This window comes from Cyprinus carpio, chromosome B24 (genome assembly GCF_018340385.1).
Source record: "Cyprinus carpio isolate SPL01 chromosome B24, ASM1834038v1, whole genome shotgun sequence".
NCBI classification, from domain to species: Eukaryota; Metazoa; Chordata; class Actinopteri; order Cypriniformes; family Cyprinidae; genus Cyprinus; species Cyprinus carpio.
The window spans coordinates 14,285,012-14,312,929 of NC_056620.1; the positions used below are offsets into that span (position 1 = coordinate 14,285,012).

The 27,918-nt window shown below is 36.5% G+C and overlaps 4 protein-coding genes and 1 pseudogene across 5 annotated transcripts; 3 read left to right on the top strand and 2 right to left on the bottom strand.

Moving 5' to 3' along the window:
- Positions 1-135: 135 nt before the first annotated feature.
- Positions 136-2,037, top strand: LOC109049840 (diamine acetyltransferase 1-like). Of its 2 annotated transcripts, XM_019067496.2 has the most exons (6): positions 138-410; positions 747-798; positions 874-957; positions 1,162-1,263; positions 1,341-1,381; positions 1,602-2,037. In XM_019067496.2, the coding sequence occupies exons 1-6, from the start codon at positions 345-347 to the stop codon at positions 1,770-1,772; spliced, it is 516 nt and encodes a 171-aa protein (XP_018923041.1). In that variant the 5' UTR covers positions 138-344; the 3' UTR covers positions 1,773-2,037. The 2 variants fall into 2 exon arrangements, with proteins under 2 accessions (XP_018923042.1, XP_018923041.1); XM_019067497.2 differs by lacking the exon at positions 1,162-1,263 and having other exon boundaries at positions 136-410.
- Positions 2,038-2,378: 341 nt separating this feature from the next.
- Positions 2,379-5,777, bottom strand: apoob (apolipoprotein O, b). Its single transcript, XM_042752268.1, is given in 9 exon segments — positions 2,379-2,581; positions 3,116-3,205; positions 3,660-3,751; positions 3,866-3,961; positions 4,468-4,522; positions 4,641-4,672; positions 4,868-4,994; positions 5,094-5,198; positions 5,691-5,777. Coding segments are annotated over 9 exon segments (666 nt in total). The 5' UTR covers positions 5,718-5,777; the 3' UTR covers positions 2,379-2,539.
- Positions 5,778-6,085: 308 nt separating this feature from the next.
- On the bottom strand, positions 6,086-7,355 carry LOC109050247 (annotated as a pseudogene).
- Positions 7,356-9,112: 1,757 nt separating this feature from the next.
- Positions 9,113-13,784, top strand: LOC109049839 (ropporin-1-like protein). The gene is made up of 6 exons (XM_042752180.1): positions 9,113-9,307; positions 9,496-9,638; positions 9,756-9,879; positions 9,966-10,127; positions 10,993-11,162; positions 13,572-13,784. The coding sequence occupies exons 2-6, from the start codon at positions 9,508-9,510 to the stop codon at positions 13,630-13,632; spliced, it is 648 nt and encodes a 215-aa protein (XP_042608114.1). The 5' UTR covers positions 9,113-9,307; positions 9,496-9,507; the 3' UTR covers positions 13,633-13,784.
- Positions 13,785-16,095: 2,311 nt separating this feature from the next.
- ankrd33ba (ankyrin repeat domain 33ba) lies at positions 16,096-27,482 on the top strand. The gene is made up of 4 exons (XM_042751581.1): positions 16,096-17,035; positions 22,765-22,894; positions 23,114-23,254; positions 25,654-27,482. The coding sequence occupies exons 1-4, from the start codon at positions 16,625-16,627 to the stop codon at positions 26,499-26,501; spliced, it is 1,530 nt and encodes a 509-aa protein (XP_042607515.1). The 5' UTR covers positions 16,096-16,624; the 3' UTR covers positions 26,502-27,482.
- The last annotated feature ends 436 nt before the right edge of the window (positions 27,483-27,918 follow it).

Below are 27,918 nucleotides of genomic sequence, written 5' to 3' on the forward strand. Positions count from 1 at the left end.
TACATTCCTATAGTGTTTTAATCCCACTGATGCACCAGCATAACGGTGCGTCATGACGTGGCTCAAAAGGACTACTGCTATTGGTCCGCGATCGGAAAAAACGTTCTTATGGTAACCAAACCCCTCCCCCATTGCCAAATATATGTCCCAGTTGATAAACAAAGGACATTTACTAAAGCCAGGTGAACACAGTCGGGTCAGTTGCTGCATGCGAGTCCCATCCAGGAGAAGCCCAAACTTGTCAGCGGAGGGTAATATTCTGAGAAGCGAATGAAGAAACACCTTTTGCTTCTCTTCACATATAGAGGATTAGTGAGAAAAGGGAAAAAGAGTAAAAGAAGAAAATGGCCAATTTTAATTTGCGTAAAGCGGAACCCAAAGACGTGCCTGACATATTACGACTGATAAAGGTAGTTTTCACACTGGTTTAATTGCATGTGTATGTTTGAAGTACATTATTATTTAGGACAGCAAAATATGACGTCGAAACATTTTTTTTTAAGTTTATAAATATGTCTTAAAATGCGTTTATTGGTGTACTGTTCCATGTTATTATATTAAAAGTTAATTTCACACCTATTATGATCTTTATATTTATGTTAAATTGTTTCAAAACGTTTCAAGACATTGATGGAGTATGCAAATATGACCCTGCATGAAAACAAGCCCTAGGCCCACCGCCTACAGAACTTGACGTTCTGACAAGTTCAAGTTCAAACCGCATCTTTTCTTTCCACCTTCTACAGGAACTCGCTAAGTATGAAGAAATGGAAGACCAAGTTAAATTAACTGAGAAAGGTGGGATCACATTATTTCTCAAATGTTACATTTGCTCAGTAGTTGGCCAGGAGTGACAACAAATGTTCTGTTTAGATCTGCTCGAAGACGGATTTGGAAACCACCCGTTTTACCACTGTGTGATCGCAGACGTGCCAGCCGAGCATCAGAAAGTCGAGGGTAAATATCAAGACAAAGGTTATCTTTAATGCACTTCAACCTGTTGAATAGCGTAATAAACTGTTTATAGGTAGACCAATAGAAACAACATGTGATGTTAAACTTTTTTTCATAAGTTTTTATTATTATTATTATTTTTAATATTCTCACTTTCATGCACAAGCATGTAATGCAATTGTGTAAGACACCGGTGTTCACTTACAGATTATTCTGTGATTGGATTTGCCATGTACTACTTCACCTATGACCCTTGGATTGGCAAATTGCTGTACCTTGAAGATTTTTATGTAATGAAAGAGTACAGAGGTAAGGGGGTGTTATTAAGGTGTCTTTTATGAAACTAGGTGCTTCCTAAATTCCCTTGACCATTTCATGCTTCACAGGTTTTGGAATTGGGTCTGAAATCTTGAAAACCCTCAGTGATGTAAGTCATCCTGTTTACATTTGTTGCACATACAGTTTGCATCATTAAAGACAAAAATGGATACAAAACTGTATAATTGCTGACACAAAATTGTAATTATAAGCAAGTAGTATAAACTCAAAACAGACCACAGAAATGTAAGTGTTTTATGTCATCTTTAAATGATTTTATGCATTACACGTCTAAATGCAATCATAGACTCTTCTGTTTCCACCTGCAGACAGCAGTGAAGAATCGGTGCAGCAGCATGCATTTCATCGTGGCCGAGTCCAACAAGGCATCCATCGACTTTTACAAGCGACGCGGGGCTTCCGACCTCTCGCTGCAGGAGGGATGGCGACTTTTCAGGATCGATAAGGAGAATCTCCTGAAAATGTCTGCTGAAGAGTGAGCTGGCCCGATGTTCCAGTGTTCAAAGAGGAAATAGGGATGGCTCACAGCTCAGTTTAAATAATACTTCAATGCTTAGACAAAATACTTTAAAATACTCTGTGGGTATTCATCATATTAATACACAGATTAAGTTACAGTAGTGCATGTATTCATACTTATATTTCAAACATATTCTGTAATTTGTATGTCAGATTAGCTTATCAATAGTCTTTTTTACTTATATCCAAGTTAATGCATTAAAGTCTAAAAAAGGAAAGAAAAAATTATGTCTTGTGATTATTTGCATAAGTTAACACCTTCAAGCTTTCCTCCTAGTCACAGTGGTAAAAGGGTAAAAAAATCTGACTCTGATCAATGTGGTTTGTGAAGATTTTAAAAACTTATGCAAGTTTGAAATTTGATCTTTGTATAGTGGCACGGGAAGGTTCTAGAGAATGCAATGACAACACTGGTGGAAATACAATAGGAAACATCAGTAAGCCCTACAAGTCAATGAGTTGTTGAAAAATGTCTGGAAATTTCACAGTCTGGAAAGTCAGGTGTGTAGCTCTTTTTTTCAGGGTAGTCCAAATGGTTACTGCTGCAGTGTACATTTATGTACAAAAGGAAATTATATAGTGCACAGACAAACATTCAAATATACAGTTCCAGTAAACACGACCAACACAATAATATAGCAAATACCACTAAACTGATCCGTGCATTGAAAAGAGAACAGAATCCAGGTGCAAGGCAGGAACTCCTCATAAAACTTACTGCTTTGTCTCAGCTTGATTTCTGGCTGTCTGGTTTCTGTGTTTTTTCAGCCTGGAAAGGAAAAGATAAAAGGTTACAGAAAAGCAAGAGTGTTTATTCTACAAATTCTAGAATGATCTTAATGTTAAATATATGTGCCATCAAAATCTTGACTTCAGACTCCTTACATTAAGCACAACACAACTGTTTTCAACATTGATCTTAAGAAATTTTCCTTAAACTGCAAATCGGCATATAATTATTTCTGAAGGATCATGTGCCACTGAAGACTGAAATTATGGCTTTTGAAAATTCAGATTTGCCATCACATGAATAAGTTAAATTTTTGAATATATAAAAGTTATTTCACAATATTACTTTTACTGAATTTTTATTGAGATGAACGCAGCTTTGATGAGCATAAAATGAGTTCAAAAACACTGAAAAAAAAATCGTACCGATCACAAACTTTTGCGCAGTATTCTATGTTTTGGTTTCATTTAAGACATTTGGATGAATCTGCACAAGACATTAGCACAGTATGAACTCTGTCTTGGAAGAGGAAAAAACTAGTACAACACTGCCAAGTATCAGATTTCTCCTCACTTTGTGCTTGGATGATGATTTCCCTCTCAGCAGCTCCTCCAAAACAACTCGCCCTTCTGAACCCCAGGAAAATATGTAGTGTTTTGTGGTCTGTTAAAAAAGAAAAAACAGTCAATTCATACAATTCATCAGTGGACTAATGTCTGATATTTGAATTTTGTAAAATCTGTGAAACAGTAAAACATGCTCATTAGTCTTCATATAATTTTCAGTGCTTTTCCTGTGAGGCAGGGTGTAGTCTATTATTCACTTTATTTGACTGAGCTTATTCATGGAAAAATTCTCAAAATATCCCTCCACTTTCTAGTTTAGCACTTATGGATGGCCAGACAGGAAAAAAGAGGAAGGAACACTGACTCTCTGAACATACAATTCACAGACTGCATTTCCTCCAGACAAGCGCTGTTAATATCCCAGGAGGACACAAGTATAGTAGTTGACATTACATTATTCAAAACCTCAGTTATTGCTGTCTGTACTGGAAGGCCTGCTGAGAAACAACAACAGACCCTGTCCATCTAAAAAGAAAGAACTGTAAACTTGCCCTGGCAACAGAGGCGGCATGCTGTGGGTAGAACATGGAAGTGCTCAGAACCATCAGCCCAGTGGGGAACATCAGCCTCTTGATTCTGCTGCCTGTCAACAGAGAGATCCAAAAAAACGGTTCTTAATAATAACACAAAACAAATGTTAGAGGTCAAAGACCTTATGATCGAAATTGAATCAATAATAATGGAGTAAGAATCATACCTTTTGCTAAATAAAGTCCTAGAATTCCAGAGAATCCTATAACACCCACACTGGGGAAGAACTTAGATGGAGGGTCGTTCAAAAACGCATACATATCTGAAAAAAAAAAAAAGAAATGCAATGCCGTTTCGTATAACCATGGAAATGTTTATAGAAAAAACTGGAAATAAAAATAAGCAATATGGGGAAGTCGTGGCCTAGTGGTTAGAGATTAAAAAGATTAAAATACACAAAAAATAAATTTCAATGTAAATAAATGAATACAATAATTAATAAAAACAGATTAAAATGATCATAAAACAAAAAAATCTAAGTAAATTAAAATAATAGAAATTTGATTAATATAAACAAATATATATAAAAAAACCATAACACTAAAGTATTATACTTACTATAAAAACATATAAACTTAATTAAATGATTGATTAATTAATATTTATTCCTGACATTATAAATTGGGTCTTTATACATAAAAAAAATCTATAGCTGCATTCAAATTTAATAATAGGAGTCCTTCTCATGAGTGTGATCATATTTGGGGGTCGGTGGCATCAAATATCGCAACCCCCTGGTGTGGAAAACCCATGTGTTTGTGTCCATACCTTTTACAATACTTTGAGTGGTATTCACACCAGGCTCAACGGTGTTGTAGTAAGACTATGATTGAAAGAGAGAAACATTAAGTTATAGGAAAATATTACTGGTTAATTCAGTATCACGGTAATAGATTATGAACATAATTGTTAAGTTGCTAGAAATAAACAATATAACTTGCCTGCACTTTCTCCGTGGCAAACTGTGTTTTTCCTGCAGGTGGACAAGAATCATAAATAAATCATGGAAACTATAAACCAAACATTATGATAATGTATAATGTATAAAATATGGAGAAGATATGCATGTACTACGTACATCATCTGATGTGTCTGAGTTGAGTACACTGTATTAACTAAAACTCAAGCTTTCTTATTGAATCACTTCACTATGCACTGTCAGTACAACAGCATACCTGACACCAGGAAATATAAGGCTCCACTGTCTTCCTCAGAGATGCTACAGCCTGCTCAACATGACCGACCTCAGGCTCCTCGTACCTCAGCTGGGACTCCGGTGTGTCATAGAGTGAAAGCTGAAAAATACAGGGGTGTTGTAAAAGCCATTCAACATCATGTCAATGACCTCCTCAATCTACCCAACAGCATCCCAAAATACAGTGCACAGGAAGTACCTCATCCGTCATCAGGGTGGTGTTATTTTCTTTGGCCTCGCTTGCTGCAAAAACTGTGGCAGACATCAGGCCAAGGGCTCCGGGCACAGCCATGGGCAGCACCACCTCAACAAGGAAGGCCAGAGAAAACAAACATAAAACAAGTCATAGTAACCTTAGAAACAAAGCAGATGATGTATTCACATATTATGTACAAGTACTGGAAAACTGAAATTACCAAACAATATTACAAGAAAGCAAAATCAAACATCAAGGCATATGAGTTTGGCATGATTCAGGATGAGGAAGATAATTTTTTAGAATTCCGGACATAATATAATTCACGAGAAATATAAAAACAATTTTGAGAAATTTATCAATTTAGTTTAAATATAAAAATGCAAAAACACTATGAGGTCAATAAGCTCCAGTTAGCTTAGCTACATCACTGCTGCCCCTCTCTATGCGCTGAGATGTAGCGCATCCTCAAAATAAACGCTTTACTGAAAAATCTCAGCTTTCTTATTATGCATAATTATCTTATTTAGTTGCACACAAATATACAACCGTACTTGCTAAATTCGAATTCATATAATGAAACATATCTATATATTTTACCTTGGCTATTTTCCCAAGATATGACATTTTTTCTGTGCTACGGCAACTCTGTGAGGACAAACTTCTCCGCGACGTGTAAATATTTCGAAACGTTTTTGTAAAGAATAATATAAATAAACAATGTCACATTCTCTTAGTTGTTGTTTTAAGCATTATTATCTGGTCCGTAGGGTATTCAAATTAGATGTTACTTTTTATAACAATGTAATAGGCTAGTTTTAGTTTTACGATGACAACATTATTCATATGAATAATGTTGTGATTGTAAAATTAAAACTATTAAACATGGTTTTCGGTCATTTAAATAAAGCTGATCTAAAACATTAGATGAAAAACTTACAAAATCAAACATTTTGCCTTGACAGCCAATTTTATAAATGTAGGCCAAGTATTAAAATTCCTACAAATTTAAAATCACTATTACCAAAACTAAAGCTGAAAAAAAAATAAAATAAGGCAAAATAGAAATATTTAAATTACAAAAAAACATAAAATTAATAAAACTAACAAAATAGTATAAAATAAAAATAAAAGCGAATTCTAAATATTAGGCTAATAAATACTCAACAAAATTTTATTCATTTTATTTCAAAATGTTACTCATTTATTAGAAGAATTTATTAAAGACCACCTTAACAAGCAAAAAGAGACCCAACAAATAACCCCTTAATAAGTAACTGGTGGTGGTACAATCTCAACATCTTTTGGAGTGAGTGGAGAATGAAGAACAATTCCAAACTTTTCTCTCAACAACTCAAAAAAAGTAAAAAACACTCTTGTGGTTTTTGTAGCTTGTCTTCCATCCACTGAGGATAAACTTATAATCAGTCTGCAGCCCATGATTATGATTCTTCCAGTAAACAGAGAGACTTTCAGGAGAAAATCGAGCTAGCAGAACTCTGATGGTAATCACACATGGCTCTGAAATCATCTCTTTCACGTGGCTCCAGGGTGAATTTGTACAGTTCCGTCCAACATTCTTCTCCAACCCCTGATACTTGAGTCTCAGATTTCATTTCCATGAAATGTTTTCCTGAGATCTGAGGCAATGCGCTCTGTTCTTGTGGACTGTCTGTCTCGAGAGAGAGAGGCAGCTGGAATCCGGATACGAACCCTACATCACAGAGCCATCTGTGTCCATCCAGCTTCACCATCATGATGAAGTGGTTGAATAGAGGCCCGTAAGCACCGGTGAACCGATTCCTGACATGAGCGCAGAGAATAGTCACATCAAAGCCATGAGAAAAGCCCATTATTCTCAAAGCAGAATCCTCCATTTTTCATATAAAAGTGGCAACTCAAGCCTGACCCTTTCTCTGATGTGAATAGTGAGATTCTCAAAGGGAACGGTCATTAAATGGTTCAGATAAATGTGTCGCAATATCTCAAACGTCAGAGGACATGGTCCCACACAGCCGATACATGCCAAATACTTTGAACATGCATTGTTTTGCAAAAATAGGTATGTAGTTAAGCCAAGAAAATCAACCCAGTTGCAAACATCTACTGGGAGCAAACAGCATGCACCCATGACCTTTAGCAAGTTTTCACTTTGCATAGGCTGTAAACACAGACTGTATTTTCTCAGAAGTCCAAGTCTTTGTCAGGGTTGTGGGTAAAGGATGGAGTGAGGACTCAATGCAGGAAGATACGGAGCCCCTCTGGTCCCACTTTGTCAAAAAAAAAAAAAAAATTATAACTATCTTGTGGGACCAGAGGGGCTCCGTAGATTTCATAATAGCATAACAAGCTACTATACATAAAACGAATACAAAAAACAGTTATCACATTTTATTTTAACAAAAAAAAATCTGAATGCATATAATCTTTTGTGATATCAGTGACATTATTGCCCATGTTGATTATCAGAAAAAAAATTTGGTGGAATAAATAAATTATATATATATATATATATATATATATATATATATATATATATATATATATATATATATATACATCCCATAGGGGACCCCAGACTGGCCAACACAACATGGGAACATATGTCAACAAACTGGCACAGAACTGCATATACAAGGAGAATAAATAGGGAGCAAATGAGGAGGGTAATTAGGGAAACACAGGTGGGGCAAATTAACCAATAATCAGGTAACAAAATACAACTGACAAAAAAAAACAACGAAAACACAAAACAAACACAAAACAAAGACAAAAGCCACGTGCTGGCACAAAACAAAAACACATGGGCAGCAAAACAATCACAAGCCATGTGTTTGAACAAAACAAGACAGGAACACCGCTAATGAGAATACTCATAAACCGCGTGTTCACACAAGACATCACAACATGAAAGCACACAGCCAATAAAAAACACAAGCTGCCCGCTAAACTGCACAAGACATAACATGACATAAAAACATGCAGCCGAAAACACGAGCTGCGTGCAACACCACAAGTCAACAGTAAAGCACTCCTTACTGTTTCTTTTGTACATACTGTAATCTTTGTTGTTTATTATTGAAATAATAATAATAAAAACAGTAAAGCACGCGACTGAACACAAAGCATGTGCTACACAAAACAACGGGGACAGAAGAGCGTACAGCCCGAGAGAACCATAGGAGAGAACTCGAGACCGCGCGCTCCCACAACAAGACAGAACGTGGAGCGCGAGAGTACGAACCCCGTCACGAAACCGAAACTTAACAAGACGTGAGCGCTGGTATTCCAGCTATTCACGTCCTTCAGGATAATTTGAAAAATACATGGTTTGTGTGTTGGAGCAGGGTTGGAATTAAACCCTGCAGGGCTGCGGCCGTCCAGGAACTGATTTGAGAACCCTGCACTAGACCGAAGTGACAGAACCCTGACAGTCTTGTGCTCACATGAAACTTTCTCATCAACCCTTCCTTAACTGTTTGCTATGTTTCTTGACGATGTTGCAAATATACCGTTGATTTTACACAAGTTTTGACGTGAACGAAAGAGTTCTGTCTATGCGTGTTTATAAGTTGCCAGATATCAAGAGAAAGCATAGCAACACAAAACTACCAAAATAAGCGAGTGTTTTTGAAATATTAGATAATGAAACATTAATTAATCGGGGCTAAACTAATATATTTTTAATAGTTAGTGTTCTTTCACAAAATGTTAATATTTTAATTAATATTAATATTTTTATACAGCTACATCTTTCGAAGAAAAAGCATCAGATTAGCGCACATTGCAAGCACTTGCAAACCCAAACACCGTTTTTTTTTTAAATAATAAACCGAACCGTTCACTTTGATTTTTAAAAGTAAAATCAAACAAACAAAACAACAAAAAATAAATAAATAAAAAAAAAACAAAAACGAACAAGCGACTTAAAAGGCAGGAACATGGCAACACGTGCTTTAGTTAACGCCCTCTTTGCTGGCATTGGCCAATCAGATCTCGGATCTCTTTTTGGTTTCTAGGTAATGCTTACAAACAACCTGTTGCTATGAAAAACACAGAGACACAAGTCGCTGCTGTCTTATAAGATGACAAAATAATATCATACCTCCTTTACTACATATAAAGTAGCCTATATAAACGTACACTCTACGTTTATAATAAGCTATTTATGAAGAAGGACTTAACTACAACGTTGTATTTAAAATAACCATAAAACGGTAGGTTCTTTTGTTTGTTTAAATTAAATGCTATTTAGTTAATCTGGAACGCCAGCAGATGCTGTAGCGAATTAAAGTTAACACACTTTTCATGTGTTCAAGTGCGTAGCTTGTAGCTACTTGATCCACGGGCTAATGTCCTTCTTGTGCTCTTTTGTGTTCACCTTCTCTTTGTCATTATCTTAAAGTCAAACAAAGTGATGCCTTCTCCTGAGTCAATGTACTGCGGCCAGCAGATCAACGGACCTCCAGAACTGCCTGATATTTTAAAGCAGTTCACAAAAACTGCCATCAAGACACAGCCACATGATGTGCTGCAATGGGCAACTGAGTAACTTTTGCTTTTTTTAAACATAATGCATCAGACTGGCATTATATATAATATATGCTTTATAAAACAAGTGTGATAAATGACAACAATAAAACTGTAATAAAACTTCTCCTCCAGCTATTTTTCAGCATTATCAAAAGGTCAGGACCTACCAGTCAAAGAGAGGCTGGAAATGCCAGTAGCAACTCAGAAAACAGACACAGGACTTACACCAGGCCTTCTAAAGAGCCTTCATCAACAGGTGTGTTCCACTGCATTTCTTTTGTATGTTTTATACACAATACAACATATATTTATGAATACTGATGAAGTTTCTCTCACCTGTAGTTTGCACCCAAAGAAATCATTACAAAAGAGGAGCTTCTTCAGAAGTGGAAAGGCATGTGCTTGCCTATTGAACAGCTTGACACAATCCTGGCTCTTGGCAACTTCAGTGAAAATATCAATAGGATGCAGTTTTTTGCTTTAGGATGCAGCGCTTTGGGCGGGGTGAGTGGCTAGAAATATGTAACTGTGTACTTAACGATACATTAAAGGAACGGTTCCTCCAAATTTGTTGGAATTTTAATCATCCAAGATGTAGAAGAGTTTGTTTCTTCATCAGATGAAATCTAGAGAAATTTAGCATTACATCACTTGCTCAGCAACTGATCCGCTACAGTGAATGGGTGCCGTCAGAAAGAGAGTTCAAACAGCTGATAAAAGCATAACAATAATCCTCAAGTAATCTGTGGGACTCCAATCCATCATTAAGGCATTTAAAACATCATTTCTGGACAAAATACGAGCCCATAATCCATAATTATAGATTCATGGAATCAACGGTTTGAAATGTTAAAATTATGGATTTGTATATTTCAAACATGCAGCTTTTCATCTCACAAGACATTAAATGATGGACTTGAGCCGTGTGGATTACTTGTTATGTTTTTATCAGCTGTTCCCATTCTGACGGCACCCATTCACTGCAGAGGATCCGTTGGTATGCAAGTTATGTAATTCTAAATTGATCCAAATCTGTTCTGATGAAAAAACAAACTCATCAACATTTTGGATGGCCTGAGGGTGAGTAAATTTTCAGATTTTCAGTTGAATAGTTTTTGGGTGAACTGGTCTTTTCATGATATCATATGCTAACTGGCTTTATTTGAGATGTTGTAAATGTAATTCTACTAACGAGCTCTGGATGGCAGTGTTGGATTTTTAAATGGTTTCAAATTTCAAGGAGTTGAACAAGAACTAAAGATTTACAAAAAACCATACAGACAATGATGTTCACTTCATTCAAAGTTTGCTAAACAATGTCAAAAAAAGTGTATGTTTTGAAATTATGTCTACTGTACTGTTCCCACAGACCATCACAAGTGCTTTGAAACATGCTTGTGAAATACTCACGGAAGACCCTGAGGGTGGTGCAGCCCAGATTCCTTTCAACACATTTCAGAGTCTCTACACATACTTGGCCCATCTGGATGGAGAAATTCCTAAAGAACAGATCAACAGCTTCTTGCATAGTTTAGAGGAGTATGCATGAGTACACACACACACACACACACACACACACACACACACACACACACACACACACACACACACACACACATACACACACACACACACACACACACACACACACACACACACACACACACACACATGTACACACACAAATGCATTCAGTTAAAATACTATTATTTTAATACTACTACTTCAATGGTTACTAGAAAACAGGAAGCAAAAACAAAAGCAAAATGGTATGATCAAAGGTGCCCATTTGCATGAGCAAAATATGTCATTCTGACAGTAGGTAGTTTGAGACAAAATGGCAATAAGAGGCTTTAGTGTATGAATTAGACACATTTTTTGAGGTTGACAGTTTCTTTTCTGTTTTACTTTTGTTGCCAAAGAGGTCTTTTAGCAGGACAAGTGATAAGGAATAAAATTAATTGCTTTGACTTTTGTTGCTTGAGGCACCTTCAAGTCTTTTTTGTTAGAATTTACTCCTGTGAAATTACAAAGCCTTCTGTTGTTTCTTTCTTCCAACCGAAAAAAAAAAAAAAACTGTTCTATATTTAAAACTATGAGTGAAATGATTGAAAAGGTACATAATACATATGTCTTTAAACATCACATAATGCAATAAGATTATGTAGTTTCCAGTTGCCTAATACAAGACAAAAATCTCAACCACTATTGTCTTTACTCAAGTCAGTCTACAACTGCAGAAACAATACCAGAAATTATCATTGCATTTGTAAGAATTTTTGTTCTGTGGGTGGTTTTATTACATTTTACCCTTACCAGCATACCAACAGCAATTGTCTTTATCAGTTGCATAAAAAAAAAAGATTTCATCCCCTGTGTTTAAGACATTTTTAACTCAATTCAAAAGCCCAACACTCTGTTTTACTATTAAGACTTAATAACAAGGAATTTATGAACAAACGTTGCATGAATCATATTATCATGACCAGCAATTAATCTTCATAATTATACTGTTCAAAAGCCTATGTAAAGTATTGTTATATATTTGGCTGTCCCAGATTATTCAAATGGTATTTCTGCTGTATGACTTCATGACATGTTATAAATCAACCTCTTTGTAACTATTAACATTTTTTAGTTCAAATATTCTTTTAGTCTATTTAATTGCCATTCAGACAATATATCAGAAGGTGCTTTGTACCAGTTCTGCTTGGAAGGATGGTCAACGTTTCTTCATAGGTTGTCAGCACTTTTAAAGGCTGAAATGTAAAGGACCAACTGAGACTTTTGAACACTCTTTGGATCACAATTTAAGATATTTTGGATGAAAACCGTGAGGCCTGTGACTGTCCCATAGACTGCCAAGTAAGTAACACTGTCAGGGTCCAGAAAAGTATGAAAGACATTGTCAAAATAGTCCATCTGTCATCAGTGGTTCAACCGTAACGTTATGAAGCGACGAGAACAATTCCTTTGTCAACAGTCTCCTCTGTGTCTCTTCACATCACTGTATGCTGAGGAGACTGTTGACAAAGGAATTGTTGAATAAAGTCATTATTTTTGTTTTCTTCGCTTACAAAAAGTGTTCCCATTGCTTCATATAACCCAGATTGCACGTCTGATGGCAGATGGAGTATTCTGACGATGACTTTCATACCTTTTCTGGACCTTGACACTGTTATTTACTTGCCAGTCTATGGGACAGTCACAGGCCTCCCGGTTTTCATCCAAAATATCTTAAATTGTGTTCAGAAGACAAATAAAGCTTTTACGGGTTTGGAACGACTTGGGGGTAAGTGATTAATGACAAAATTTTCATTTGGGGGTGGAGTATCCCTTTAAGTCTTAAAAAACTGATGTCTATGTAACGACAGGAAAACAGATAAGTCTTTTTCTGCTGCTTTGCATGTGTGTACCAGCCACTGATACCGCTAAACCAACCCACCCTCACTGCAGGGTGCCCTTTTTAACTCTCAACAAACATAGAAACAAAGCAAACATTTGCTTCTGTGTACATGAAGAAGCTTAGATCTTCAACGTGATAAAACAATTAGAAACTAAACTCCAATTCAAATGAATTCTTGTAAGCTGATTCATCACATTTACTGGTCTTGATTACAATCTCATACACACTTTAATGTCTGTTAAGTGCTCCTAAGAAACAGGATCTCTTGACACAAAAGCAGTCCGTTCCTGTAAATACACAATACTGTTTGGGAAGCATGTTAGTGAGTCAATATTACAGACATAGAAGCAAGAATAATGAAATGTCCCCAGCATGTGTTTTAGACTAATGATGACAAGCCTAAAGCAAATGAAGTAAAAGAGAATTGAAAAGAGGATGTCAATAAACAATTAATAAGCAAGAACATCTCCTGTCATGATAAAAAACATTACACATGACATTTGTAGACGTTTAATTGGAAACTCTGTTTTTCCTGCTTTCAGAGAATGCCAAGGAGGAATGGTGCAACCTTCAAATTTTACAAGCCTCCACAATGCTGAGTAAAACCCAGTACAAATGATCTTCAGGTTGTGATATCTCAACATGCTTGAAAACTATTGATCCTTGTTACTGTGTCTTGTGTTTGCTCTCTTTATCCTTATATTGTGATGTGATTTGATTATTTAACCCAAATAAATCCTTGAATTTCAAATCTAGGTTGCCTGGAATAATGTTGCGAAAGTGAACGACAAAACAAGGCTTATTAGGTGCTTATGTGAGCCTAATGAACTTTCAGTTCTGATTGCGATTACAGATGTCCCATTGATCCTATAGGTTGGGGTTTTCAAAACCCCATTACCTCACTTACCATTGTGGGTTTCCGTTTGAAAGAAACTGTATTCTGTATATACTTCGAACACTCACACATATTATTTTTATATTAGAAACAATGACATGAACTAGAATATTTTTGTCCTTGCATTGTACCGCACATTTGTCTTGTGTTTCAGAGAAGCAGTGGCACAGCAACAGGCAACAGTTTGATTGATTGCCTTTTTGTGGATGGAAAGAGGCTGTGTACCAAATGGAACCAAAAGGAGCTACTCAACCTTCACAGACCTGTTAATGAAGGCTATTCTCAACATTTCTCTGAAATTAACTGATTACCCATTAGTAAGCAAGGTCATTTTAGATGAACAGCCCTTTCTGAATGATGATACAGTCTCAACCGTGAGATGTTGTTCACTTCTTTATGAAAAAATATTTTTAGCAAGCATAATCTAAAACCTTTTCAAATTAGAAACGGATTCAGAAATCGTTGTTTGATACAGGGACAGATAATATCAAAGATTGCTGGTCAAGGATCTATTCAGGTGCTTTTATATGATTTACAGAAGATACCAGATGAACTTTACTCAGCATGAAGTTCTCCCTTCTTGATCGGCTCCTGAGGATTTATTAACTTAAGCAGGTCAGAGTGCTGAGCTAATGTAATTGTCTAAGCCAAAGTTGCCAAGGAGCAGCATGGCATCTATCATTTCTAAGAGAGATGAAAGTTGTTTCCCTTTTCGATCTCTCACTAACAATTCACTCCTAATGAGGCTGATTCGCACAAACCTGCAGCAGTATGCATTTCAAATTGAATTGAATTGCCTCACTGTAACCCAGATTTATTTATTTATGTAAAAAGAGGGACAAGTGAAATTTTTTTGTTGTTGTGATAATCAGTATTATGCTACAAATGCTCTCAATTCTAAAATTGATTACTATTCTAAATATTAGGATTAAAATTGCAGGGCTAATGTGTAGTACAGTACAGAGTATATGGAGTATACAGGATACAATAGAGAGTGCAGTTCTGCAGAAACATCATTGTGTAAAATGATAGTCATGATCTGGCAGTTAGATAATGACTCATTTTTGGCAGCACAGCTTACTTGTTTTTAAAACCAACAGTACTTCCTCTATAATAGATGTGTAACGGTCGAACGCAAGCATACAAAGCGGTATGTACTGCTGCACTGTACTTACAGTATGTTTGACTGATAAGATCACAGCTGCAAGTGAAGGGGATGGAGCCCAGGCTCCCAGCTGTTCGGGGCTAAACGACTCACTAATTAGTCACAGCAATTATGCCACTTATCTTAGAACTCCAAGGAAATGGGAGTGTTAGAATTGTGGAAAAAGCTTGAGGTTGTAATAGAGCAAACACATTAGCTGTGATGTGTGATATGGAGCCGTTTGTGTGTGTATGGTGTAGCTTCCCTAAATTAGGTGCCAATCTGAATTTGAAAGTGCTATGCTTGCTTTCAGAATTCAAAAATGTATTTATTTATTTGAAAGGGGAGTGTAGCAAAGAAAGCTGAGCTGATAGAAACCTTCCAAGGTTTTGTTATATGTGTAGTCTAAAAAAGAACCACAAGTGTCAGAAAGTTGATTAATTACTCTGGTACTGTCACACAGGGACACCCCCAACACAGCCACAGTCAAGCTGAGAAAAAACCCACGATGATGGTAAACAAAACTTTGTACTTTCCAGAAATAACAAGTTTCAGTAACTTTGTGTTCAGTAGTCCACATGATCAAAAAAATGTATTAAATAAATTAATTTTTTGAAGATATTTATATATTTAATATATCAATTTGATATATATTTTATATAAAACAAAAGATTTCCAAAATGTTTTTTCCTTTCACTCACTCTTTTAAATATTATAATAAATGACAGTAACATCGCTTTGACCATTTTGACCTACAAAAATATCAATATAATAAGAGAGAAAAGTGCTTTATGTAATTTTAAATATTAGTATTATAGTGTATATTTTTTAATAACTAGCCTAATACAGTAGTTTAGAGGAGAAGTAAAACTGTCATTGACCCATATATGCAAAAATACATAGAGTGAGGGAGGAAGAAAAAGTAGTGTGCGTTTGTGTGGGTGCGTGTGTGTGTGTGTGTGTGTGAGAGTGAGTGAGAGAGAGAGAGAGAGAGAGAGAGAGCATCTAATCGGATTATGGAGGCAGAGTTTTGAAGCGAACTCGTCTGTTTCTCTGTTATCTTCTGCGGGGAATGTCCAGCGCTTCCACCCTCAATGCTGTTTGTTTGGAACATCACAAAATCTTAAGTTTCTCAGGAAACAAATTCGACATTCTGAAGATTGTTTCACTTTACATGGAACTTCAAATACTTATTTTCTGGAGTTTTTTTTTTGGTTCCACATGCGTTTCTGATCATCGCCGAGTGCTGCTGAGGAACACTACACTGACAGTGGCGTTATAGAGACATTAATTAGATTCAATTAAGCTGATAAAACTACGATCAATTTTTGTTACATGGACAACAATTGCACTTGTTTTCTATATGAGTGGGGAAAATGAAGTCGCCGATAGGCTGCTTAAAACAAGATTTGAACCTCAGTTTGGAGATTAAACGCTTTTTAAAATAGCATTTTTGCTTGTTTGGCATCTATGATTTTAACGAAGCTAAATGTAGCCGAAGGAGACCAGGAGGTGTTTGATCCACATGACTTGAGGATTTTAACTATTGGGGTTAAATGGTTCTGATAACGGACAACAGGGATGGCGGAGGATCATCTCCAGGAAAGGTTAAACCACTTAAACATGCTAAAAGCGCCCAGATCGCTCCCACTATCGTGGAGGAATCACCTGATCGATCTGGAGATAACGATTATGATGAATATCTCGGCTCGGTCGAGTTGGATGAGGACTTCGAGGAGTTGGATGACTTCTCGGACCTGCCGGACACCAGGAGCATCGCCTCAGATGACTCCTTTTATCCACCGGACGATGACTTTGCTGACTCGGAGAGAACCCCTTCCCCGGAGAGTCCCGCACCGCTGTCCTTTTTTCAGGCGTGTTGCAACAACAACGCGCTCATAGTAAAACTCATGATTAGACAAGGAGTCACGGAGGAGGATGTACAGGAGACGGACAAAAACAACAGAGTGAGTATATCAGAAATTAAAGCAGATCACAAATTAAATGCATAATTACATTTGGTCACACTTTACAATACAGTACACAGTCTACAGATAAAGGAGAAGTGTGCAACAATGTAACGAATCGTTTTATTGAAGCGGATCTTTTCATTTGAACAAAAGTGGTCTGACTCTGAACGATTCATTTACGAAGTGAATTGAATCAGGGGTGTGCAGGCGGTCAGAGAAACATCTTTTCAGGTTTGTACGACTCGCACTAATCCGGGTAAAAGGGATAGTTCAACCAAAAAAAAAAAAAAAAAAAAAAAAAAAAAATTAATTTACTCACAGGATAACTTCAGTAGAACAGTAAAGAAGATTTTTAGCTGAAACCATTGTCCTTGGTGATTTATAAAATGTAAGTCAATGGCTACACTGGCATCTTATTCATGTGTCCATACCATAGACTGTACCCCTACCCTAAACCTACCCGTCCATACTTACCCTTACCCTAAACTTACCCTTAAAACAATGCAAATATATTTTTGGTAGCACAATCTGATAGCATGTTTCGTCTGTACACCGGCACTTTGAGAGTCCAAAAAAAGCATATCAGGCAACACAAAATGAATACCCGTGGCTACTGGCGCTATATTGAGGTCTTCTGAAGCAAAACAACTGGTCTGTGCAAGAAACTGAAAGTTATTTATAACCTTATTAGCCTGTAATCCATAGCCTTAGGTCAATGTCCAATTCTTTTTCCGGGAACTGGTTCTTTTGGACAGTTCATTTCAATGGGTAAGTATGGACGGGTAGGTTTAGGGTAGGGGTACAGTCTATGGTATGGACACAAAAACCAGCATCATAGGATCATATACACTGGTATAATCTTTAGAGTGACGGCCGGTCATGTCCTAAAGTGAGCTTTGATTGAGTAACTTGTAGACCTGTGCTGCTCAGGCTGCAAACTGTTACAGAAGGTTTAGTCTGATTTGGTGAACTGATTAATCCAGTTCACTAAAAAGAACCGGTTCAAAAGAATTATTTGCTCTTGAACTGGACATCACTCTGGACCATTTGACTGAGCTATGAATTACAGGTAATAATGCTGTAAATAATGTATTGTCAGATAGACCTCAATATCGCTAGGAGCCACGGGTATAAATTTTGTGTTGCATGATTTTTTCAATCTCAAAGTGAGGTTAGCAATTAAGGTTCACTTTATGAATCGCCAAGGATTAGGTTTCAGCTAAAAAACCGTCTTTATTGTTCTACTGAAAAAAAGTCACATTTTGAATGGCCTAAGGATGGATAAATTAACAGCAAATTTTAATTTTTGGGTGAACTACTTCTTTGACAACTCACTTAACTGAGAACCATCTTGCTCGAACATGTCCAAATTGACTTGTAGTGAGTTGAGAACTGATGAGTGAGCTAATAGTTAAAGCATTTGGAGTCAACTGAGAAAAGAAAATAACTTTAATAGCCAAATAGAACAAATGTTACATATAAATCGTAGGCCTACTGGAAATGTTATGAATTGTGTGAGTTTTATTAACACACATATAAAACAGAACAGGTTTAAATAGTTTGATATTATTATTTGTAGGTTTGTAGAGTTTTTTTAAATAGACTTTTGTAAAGAACAAGATGTCGTTTCATGGTTGTTAAGGATGGGAGCTTATTTAATTATGAACAAGATATGAACAAAACCCAATATCCCAATATCTTGAAATGTCAGAAAGTCAGTTAGACAATCTGTTTTACATGAACACGTGAAGTTTTAGGGTTGATTCTGGCAGTCTGCTGTGACCTCTAAGGCATGTGTTGTGGGATAATTACATTATATAAAACCTTAATGCAAAACACGTTGTGCAAAGTGTGCACCAGTAATGCACAAATAATTTGCAGGACTTGAGGGTTAAATAATGGACACATTATCAGTAATGGTCACAAGAACAAGCCTCTTGCCTTTTCTCTTTCTAGCCCAAACCTAGTCATTCCTCACAAAAATGAGTCCCCAAATGACATCACCTCCCAGAGCTTGAGGCCTCGGCAGTTCAGAATGTATCACATTACAACTTAAAAGCTTAGATTCAAGAGAATGTGTTTAAAAATATAAAATCAATACACTCTATAAAGAGAAGGTGATATAATGGGGAAGCCGTGGCCTAGTGGTTAGAGAGTTTAACTCCTAACCCTAATATTGTGGGTTTGAGTCTCAGGCCAGCAATACCACGACTGAGGTGCCCTTGAGCAAGGCACAGAAAATCCAACTGCTCCCCGGGCGCTGCAGCATAAATGGCTGCCCACTGCTCCAGGTGTGTGTTCAATGCTGTGTGTATGCACTTTGGATGGGTTAAATGCAGAGCATGAATTCTGAGTGTGTCACTATACTTGGCTGTATGTCATGTCACTTTCACTTTCACTTTCACTTAATGGCATGGCTCGTCATTCCTGGCAGCTTAACAGACCGAGCTGTAGTGGGATGAGACTGTGAAATTCCTCTAAGGAACCTCAAGAGCTTCACTTCGCACAGGCTCATCTCTTATCTCATCACTCTTCTACAAGTTCAGAGCAACAGGCACAGGATTTCCCCACTAATAGTTCCAGCATGTGCTCTGTTCATTTGAGACTCTGCATGGTGTAATGCTGTAAATAAGGTCATTAGTCATCGCTTCCTGGGCTGAATGACTTGACAAAATAAATACAGTAACAGTAAAAAACTAAATAATTGTGACATGTTATTACAATTTTAAATAACTGCCTCCATTTAAATATATTTTAAAATGTCATTTATTCCTGTGATGCAAAAACAGAATTTTTAGCAGCCATTACTCCTTCAGAAATCATTCTAATATGCTGATTTGGTGCTAAAGTATTTCTTATTATGATCCATGTTAAAAACATGAATATTTTGTGGAAACTGTGCTACACCATTTAAGAGTTTGAGGTAAGAAATTTTTTTTTTTCTTAAAGAAATTAATACTTCAGCAAGGATACAGTTGATCAAAAGTGACAGTAAAGACATTTATATAATGTTACAAAATATTGCTATTTCAAATAAATGCTGTTCATTAAACATTATATTCATCAAAGCATCACAAAAATGTATTATTCATGTAGCAAAGAATATGTTGTCAATATAGATAACAATAATAATAATAATAATAATAATAATAATAATAAGAACCATTATTATTAACTGAATCCCAATAATTATTTGGGCACCAAATAATCATATTAGAATAATTTCTTCAGGATCATGTGACATTGAAGACTGACCGCTAAAAAATCATATTTGCCATCAAAGGAATACATATATTTTCAAATAGTAATAGTAAACAGTTATTTTAAATTGTAATACTGTTTTACTGTATTTTGTCGTTATACTTAAGCAAATTCACATAAAGGAAACTACTAAAAACTGATTAATGTTCTTATTTACAGCATCACATCATTCAGAAATTTCTTCTCAGCTCACATATTAGCACTGAAATGCTGCAAACACAGAAATAGAGTGATACCACCGTAAAACATTTGTTGGTATCAAGAATCTGGGCTAAACTACACCAGGCCTAGCAGGGAAGTAAATTCCGCCAGCTTAACTGACAACTCTCTGGCAGATTCAAGGCATTTCATTTACACACTGCTGTGCAGGTAGGGCTCTCCAGTTGATGAATGTGTTAGGATCACTTTGAGCCTGGCGTTGATGTAATATGAAGTCATTGACGGGACATCTGTGGATGGACGTTACCCACTGACCTGTTTTCTGGGACTCCAATAATTCACAGCCAGACTGACATGATATTATTAAATCCAGGCCAGCTTGCTCCTGTCACACTTTTTTTTGAGGCCAGCTTGTTTCAGGGTTTGTTTCACCAGTTTGTCATATATTATTATTCATCCTAAAAATGTCTAAAAACTTCTAGTGACGCGCAATAAGTAATCTAATGTTCAAAGTAAACATAAAAACATGCTACTTTTTTTTTGTATTAGTGCGTAATATCATATTACATTGTGGTCAAACTTTGCATTTCACATCCACAAATATGATATGCAAAGTAAGCAGTTCTGTTCTTTTTTTAGAAGGATCATAGACACTGTATTTTGTCTTTGTTGTCAAAGCTGAACTGGAGGACAAATCCTGTAACTCCTCTTTCATTCAAAGGCTCACAAGGCTAATCCTTTCTATTTTAAGAATCAACCAGGCCACAGATTACCCAAACACATGTCTACATTTGTATTTAGACTGAGCTGAGTATGTTTGATATAAAGATGCAAACTAAGAGAAACGGGTTGCACCCTAAATTAAATTTTGATAATAAATCTACCTATAAATGAGTTCACAGTGCAACTGTATTTCTACACAATACTTTATGAAAAGCAAAACTGCAAAACAGTTTACCCAAAAACAAAGATAATGTAATTTACTCACCCTTGTTTTGTTTCACATATGTATGCCGATTTGTTTTGCATTAAACACAAAAGGACATTTCACACTTCTCTTTTAGGACACAACAACAGTTAATAGTGACTATTAAAAAGCATCAAAACATACAATAATATACATAATACAAATCAGAAATTCAGAGGTCATATGACATTGTTTTCATAGCGTCACCGGGCCAGAGTTGGAAACTTGGCTCATAATGTCTCTGTATATTAAACATCAATAACACTACATACGTCACCCTAAGGACACACTTTCACCGTCATCAGCAACTGGAAGCATCTCTCTCTTATTATCATAACCGTGTAAAATTTTCTTGTCCGGGGTTTATTTTTAGTGTGCAGCCTCCAGCTGTGTGTCAGTATGATGAGACGCTGCTGTGCTGACACTCCGTTCCACACTCTTATACTGTTCACACTTAAATAGGACAGACTGACTGAGAAGAGAGAAACAGGCATGCCAGACGTCTACAGAAACCCCCCCCAAAATCAGCCGCACTGCTTCATCATGCCAATAACACTGTGAAATAGGCCTACTTGCAATTCTGCCCATTTTCAGATTTGAATATACCTACGTCAAACCAGATTAGAATTTATAATTCACACGCCCAGCTCATCAGATAGCCTACCATCATTCGTTTCATTAGTAAACGTTTCTTGCTAAACACTGTTTAATCATATGAACACACCTAAAAAGAATCGAATCATTAATCAAAAAAAAAAAAAAAAATCATTGTGAACTGAATCGAATCGTTCAGAGTTTGCAAAAATCGTTCTTGAATTGAATCGAAAACAAATGAATTGTGAATCGATTCGCTTTCTACTCAAAGATTCACATAGCTCAGTTTTATCGCAAAATCAATTCAAGTGGCAACTTTTTGAAAGAACAGTACAACTTTAGAAATTTATAATGTATTTTGCAATCGCTAAATCAGCATTTTAACCACGGATAGACATCAGTAAACACTTGTAAACAATCTGTCAAGTAACGTTAGGTTTAGCTCAGGAAAGCCATTAAAATAAACTAGAGAGGATCATTTTGTTAAATATATACACTGTTACATATTCTTTATATTTTTACTTTACATATAATATTATAAAAATATACTGACAGCATTCCTTGTATAGTTTACAGCTTACTGTACCATATATATTTCCAAATTAAAATGGAAATTGAATGGTGAAATCTGTATCAATACCCAGCCATTTTCCTCAGATTTACCAACTGCTAGTTCCACTAAATGTTCCTGGCCAGGGTGGAAACTTCTTGACAGTAATGCCTTGTATGTGTGTTGACTTTGCAGACTGGACTAATGGTGGCATGCTACCAAGGGTACGTGGATGTGGTGGTTGCTCTCTCCCAGTGTCCTCACCTGGATGTGAACTGGCAGGACAATGAAGGCAATACAGCCCTCACCACCGCTGCTCAGGCGGGTAAGAGCGATCAAACAGCCTCAATCCAAATCACTACCTGCACATATTTACATTTAGATTACTATAAAGTTTAAGTAACTAGTATCTCAACATTCAAAGTAAACGGATGAGTGTGAAAACTTCCAAATACTACTAGAAATGAACTTCTGAGTGCCCCAGAAATGTTGTTACATATTTAACAGCTGACTGCATTTCCATAATTCTCCTGAACAATTGCAGGTCACATCACAATTACTAACTACCTACTCAACTACTTTCCCGGGCTTGACATCGAGAAGAGGAACTGCCACGGTTTCACCGCTCTGATGAAAGCTGCTATACAGGGTCGAGTGGAATGTGTCAGAGCCCTGATGCTGGCAGGTACTCCAGTCTTAGACCACTGTGCGGTAGACTGACAGACGTGCCAGGAAACACTACAAAATAAAGCAGCTGTTATATGATTAGCTACAATGCAAAGATAAAATGCAAACATAATAATACCACAGATTTACTAACTGATTTTAAAGGGATAGTTCACCCCAAATTAAAAAAAAGTTGTCATTATTTATTTACTCTTATGCCATTCTGAATCCATATGCTGTTATTTGTTTATGTAGAAAAAAAAATGCAGCTCTTGCTATACATTGGGACTTAATACAACTATATTACACATCTTCCGGAGTCACACAATAGTCACACAGTTTTATTTATTTATTTTTTTATTTTTTTAGGCTTTTGTTACGGTCTTTTTTATATTTTATTCTTTAATTTTTTGCTTTATTTTTTTCTAAAAAGATCTTATATTCTGAGCTGTGAAGCTGCATTTTATGAATGATGTGTGCCATAGGAGCAATACTTCTTGCAAAAATATTTATTATTAATATTTTTTTGACATTTTATTTATTTCTAAAGTTTTATATTCTGACATGTGAAGCTACATTTTATATGTAAAATTTGCCACTCAAAAAGTATTTTTTTTAATAAAAATTTTATTATTATTATAAATAATTAAACTTTTTTTTTGCTATGCTTTTTTCCCCTAAAATAAAATATAGCAAAAAAGTAATGTGTCTCAGCTTCATTCTTACATATGAAGCTCCATGGTATGCATAACATGTTTAATACAAATAATATTTATATTATATTAAATATTAATATTTATTAAAAATATATTATCATTATTATTTATCCCCTGAAAATCTGTGAATAACGAATTAAATGCCATATAACTTAAGACGTAGTGCAAGAAAGTAGTGAACAAGCCATATTTGTTGTTGCATGGCATAATGATTCTTCCAAATTTAATTATTTTGTTATAGTCAACTTAAGTATAGTCAATTATAGTGATTATTAAACAGAATTATTAAAAAATAACTGCTTAACTACATTTTAATGCTAAAGTTGCAGCCCGATCTCACGGCAATTTGTACATATTTTACGAGGTGGCTAATTCGTATGAATTTGTATGACCATACTCATACAAATTCATATGATTTTTGCCAAATCGTATGTATTTTACAAGTTGCACAATTCGTATGAATTTGTACGAATGACCTACACCTAACCCCGCCCCTAAACTAAACTGACACTGAGGTTTAGACAAATCATATAAAATAGTACGAGTGAGGTTGTACATATTCATACGAATTAGCCACCTCGTAAAATACTGTAATGATTATGATTCTACTGATGCGTGACGTCACTGCTACGGACAAATACGGAAGGAATGATGTCTTCGAGCACACCTGTGGACAATGAACAATTTTGGGATGCTTTTAAATGCGGGGGAGAGGAAAGGTGAGGGCGCGCTGTTGCCTGATAATTAACTGTGAAAGAGACTGAGACGCTGCCTGCCGGGTTCGCAAAAGCAGGGGATCCGTGGCATTCATGGTTGGCTAGCACCACCGGCGTGAAGAAAACCGGGGTCCCACTTATTGGCCTGGAGGTAGACAGTGGGGGGAAACTTAGATAGATAGGGAAGAGAGTGTAGGTGGACTTGGCAGGCTGTTTGGAAGAACCTTCTCGGCATTACCGCGGAAGGGAAGGTTGAGTCCTCACAGTGACGGCAGGGTGTCGTCAGACGTGGACAGGGAAGTCCGAAATTATTTTATTATTACAGAGTTGTGTGTTGTTATTTTTGTTGTGCTCAGCCATTGGTGATTACTGTCCTCCTGAATTATGTTGATTGCCTGTGCTGGTCATTACACCTAGGGCATGTGATTTAGGCGTGGAGTTTCTAATTGAGTGTGCTTTGCATGAGATTTCACATTATTTATGGTTTGCTGTGGATTTGGAATGAGTAACGTTACTTGGGTTCTCTTTTATGTGTGTCACGGTTTAATGAAATATGACTAGTGTATGTAATCAGGATATTTAAGTGAGACAACGCCAAATGGCTGCTATTGTTAATAAAAAGTGTATTCTTCTGTAATTCTTGTTCTTGAGTGTGTTTTGAGTGCTCCTTCCGGACCAGACCGGGTTAAAATTAAAGGTGGTGGCAGAATAGGTGTTAATCCACAATAAGAAAGCTTACCAGTGGCCCCTAGTGGTGGCTAGAATTATTACAATACGTACGAATTGGTCGTGAGATAGCGTTGAAAGTTACCACTATTTTGAGTGTTTCCACATGACTCAACAGCGGTTAGGTGGCACAAGTCAGAGCAGATTCCTAGTTAATTATGAGTTCTAGGAGTATGCGAGCGCTTTTCACAAGTCAGATTTATTATGGCAATAACTAATGCTAACTCCAATCACACAATCACATTTGCTTTCTTGATCAGGAGCTGACATAGATGCCAGGGACAACGGGAGGAAGTTCACTGCGCGTGAGTGGGCCATCTTTACAAGCCGCTATGACACTGTGTTAGCCATGACGCGGCTGATGCAGCAGCCATGTGCGGATCAGTTCTGCGACACCTATCGGTCCGAGTGGCCCCTTCTGCCTGCGCTGGTGGCCAAAGCTCAGGCACCCAAAGGCTGCATTCAGAAAATTTCAGAGACACTACGTGACTTCTTTGACATCAGTAACGTCACCGAGGCTTCAGAAGACGGGGTTCTGGATCACATGGTGCGCATGACAACATCGCTGGGGAGCCCGTTCATCGCAACAGCATGTCGAACGGTGTGTCCCGGCAGCCCGCCCTGTGTGGGAAAACGCCGGTACTCAGTTCAGGAGATACTAAAAAAACAACGCATCGAGCAGCTGAAAAGTCTGGGACCCGAGCGCCTCGAGAACTACAAACGTCTCTTCCAGAACTCCCGCATTCTGCTAGTGCCCAAATCGAAAGATCGTCGTGCGAGTCTGCAACCCCAGGCCCAATCAAACGGCTCCTCCTCTTCCTCCCCGGGCATCCGCAGAGCCAGCCTGCTCCCCTTACACCTGCTGAGGAGGAGCAGCGTAAGGCCAGGTATGGTGGTGCCCAAGATGAGGATTACCAAGGCACCTACGTCAAACTACGTGCCAGAAAAAGTGCGGCGGAAGAGCAGCTGTATAGACGACCAGTTCCTCCAGATCCCGAAGTGGAGATACAAAGAACTGAAAGAGGAGCGAAAGAAAGCAGAGGAGGCAGAAAGGAAAAGACTGGAAGCCATAACGAAGAGACAACTCACTACAGGCAAAAGGAAATAAGTGTGTGCAAACATACTGCTCATCGTTTTATACTTGAAATGCAATTTTGATGTTGGATTCAAATTTATTTGACTAACTATTGTTCTCATTTATATACACTTAAATGCTTCTCAACTCCTCTTAACCTCTTTAAAATAGAGTTAAGTGAAGGATTTACTGTAGGACAGCTCCTTTAATCCCTCTTCATGTGTTTTGAGCATCAGGAAAATAGCTAACCAGATTAGCTAATATGGGTACACTACTAAAACCAGATGCTACTTTATGTTTACATTCTTAAAATAGGGTTCTTTGAGTTTTTAGAGTTGTCCAAATGCTAGCATTGTCTCAGTTTTAACAGTAGCATTGTGAATGTATTTAACAGACATACTTTGTCAATACCTCATTTGTAAACTATTTTTCTAAACGTTGTAGATATTGATGGTATTTCAGCAGCAGATCTGTCTGTGTTTGCACACATTTCAGAGACAAACGCTACAGACAATCACCAGCAAGTAATGCAAGACAGAAAAAGAGGTAGTGATATCATGGATCAGCATCTTATTTGATTTTTTCTGTATTTGTATTTTAATAATTATTTATACTACTAAAGCACTCTAAGTACATTACTTTAATGACTATGTTCTGAACCTATACCTGTTCAAGAAAAACAAACAAACATGTTTTGTCTTTTATCAAATGGTATTTGCAACTACATATGGAGAGTGGGGTATGATGTGTCTTGCACACGAAATTTTAGGATTTTATGTATCAAGGGCCCAACATACACTGCTGCCTGTGATGGAGAGGTGCTTTTAAAAAAACTAAACATTTCTTTGCATGTCAAAGTAAATAGTTCTATATGAAAGCCAACACAAATGTATACAGGTTTAAAAATATATATCATACACACTACTGTTCAAAGTTTAGGGTAAATGAGAATTTTATATTGCTACAAAAGATTTCTACTTACAATAAAATCTGTTCTTTTTAACTTTTTATTAATCAGAAAAATACCCAAGGTTTTCAACATTAAAAATATTAAATTTTATATATATATATATATATATATATATATATATATATTTTCTAAATTGTAATTATATTTCACAGTATTACCTTCATCAAATTCATCAAATATTTCTGAAACATTTTGTGTCAAGGTTTCAACATTGATAATAATAAATGATTATATACATACATACATACATACATACATACATACATACATATCTATATATATATATATATATATATATATATATATATATGGGATACACACACACACACACACAAAAAAAACTATACACACACACACACACACACACACAACTGTAAGTCACTTTGGATAAAAGCATCTGCAAAATGACTAAATGTAAATGTAAACACTGCAAATTATTATTAAATATTCTTAATATTTAACCTTATCCTGGATATCTTG

What these genes read in the sequence shown, in the direction of transcription:
- LOC109049840 (XM_019067496.2), top strand. Translation starts at nt 345, where the DNA reads ATGGCCAATTTTAATTTGCGTAAAGCGGAACCCAAAGACGTGCCTGAC. An exon ending in AGTTAAATTAACTGAGAAAG is followed by an intron (nt 799 to 873) that starts GTGGGATCACAT and finishes TGTTCTGTTTAG; the next exon opens with ATCTGCTCGAAGACGGATTT. An exon ending in CGAGCATCAGAAAGTCGAGG is followed by an intron (nt 958 to 1,161) that starts GTAAATATCAAG and finishes GTTCACTTACAG; the next exon opens with ATTATTCTGTGATTGGATTT.
- LOC109049839 (XM_042752180.1), top strand. Translation starts at nt 9,508, where the DNA reads ATGCCTTCTCCTGAGTCAATGTACTGCGGCCAGCAGATCAACGGACCT. An exon ending in TAAAGAGCCTTCATCAACAG is followed by an intron (nt 9,880 to 9,965) that starts GTGTGTTCCACT and finishes TCTCACCTGTAG; the next exon opens with TTTGCACCCAAAGAAATCAT. An exon ending in TTCTTGCATAGTTTAGAGGA is followed by an intron (nt 11,163 to 13,571) that starts GTATGCATGAGT and finishes TCCTGCTTTCAG; the next exon opens with AGAATGCCAAGGAGGAATGG.
- ankrd33ba (XM_042751581.1), top strand. Translation starts at nt 16,625, where the DNA reads ATGGTTCTGATAACGGACAACAGGGATGGCGGAGGATCATCTCCAGGA. An exon ending in CACCACCGCTGCTCAGGCGG is followed by an intron (nt 22,895 to 23,113) that starts GTAAGAGCGATC and finishes GAACAATTGCAG; the next exon opens with GTCACATCACAATTACTAAC. An exon ending in CAGAGCCCTGATGCTGGCAG is followed by an intron (nt 23,255 to 25,653) that starts GTACTCCAGTCT and finishes TTTCTTGATCAG; the next exon opens with GAGCTGACATAGATGCCAGG.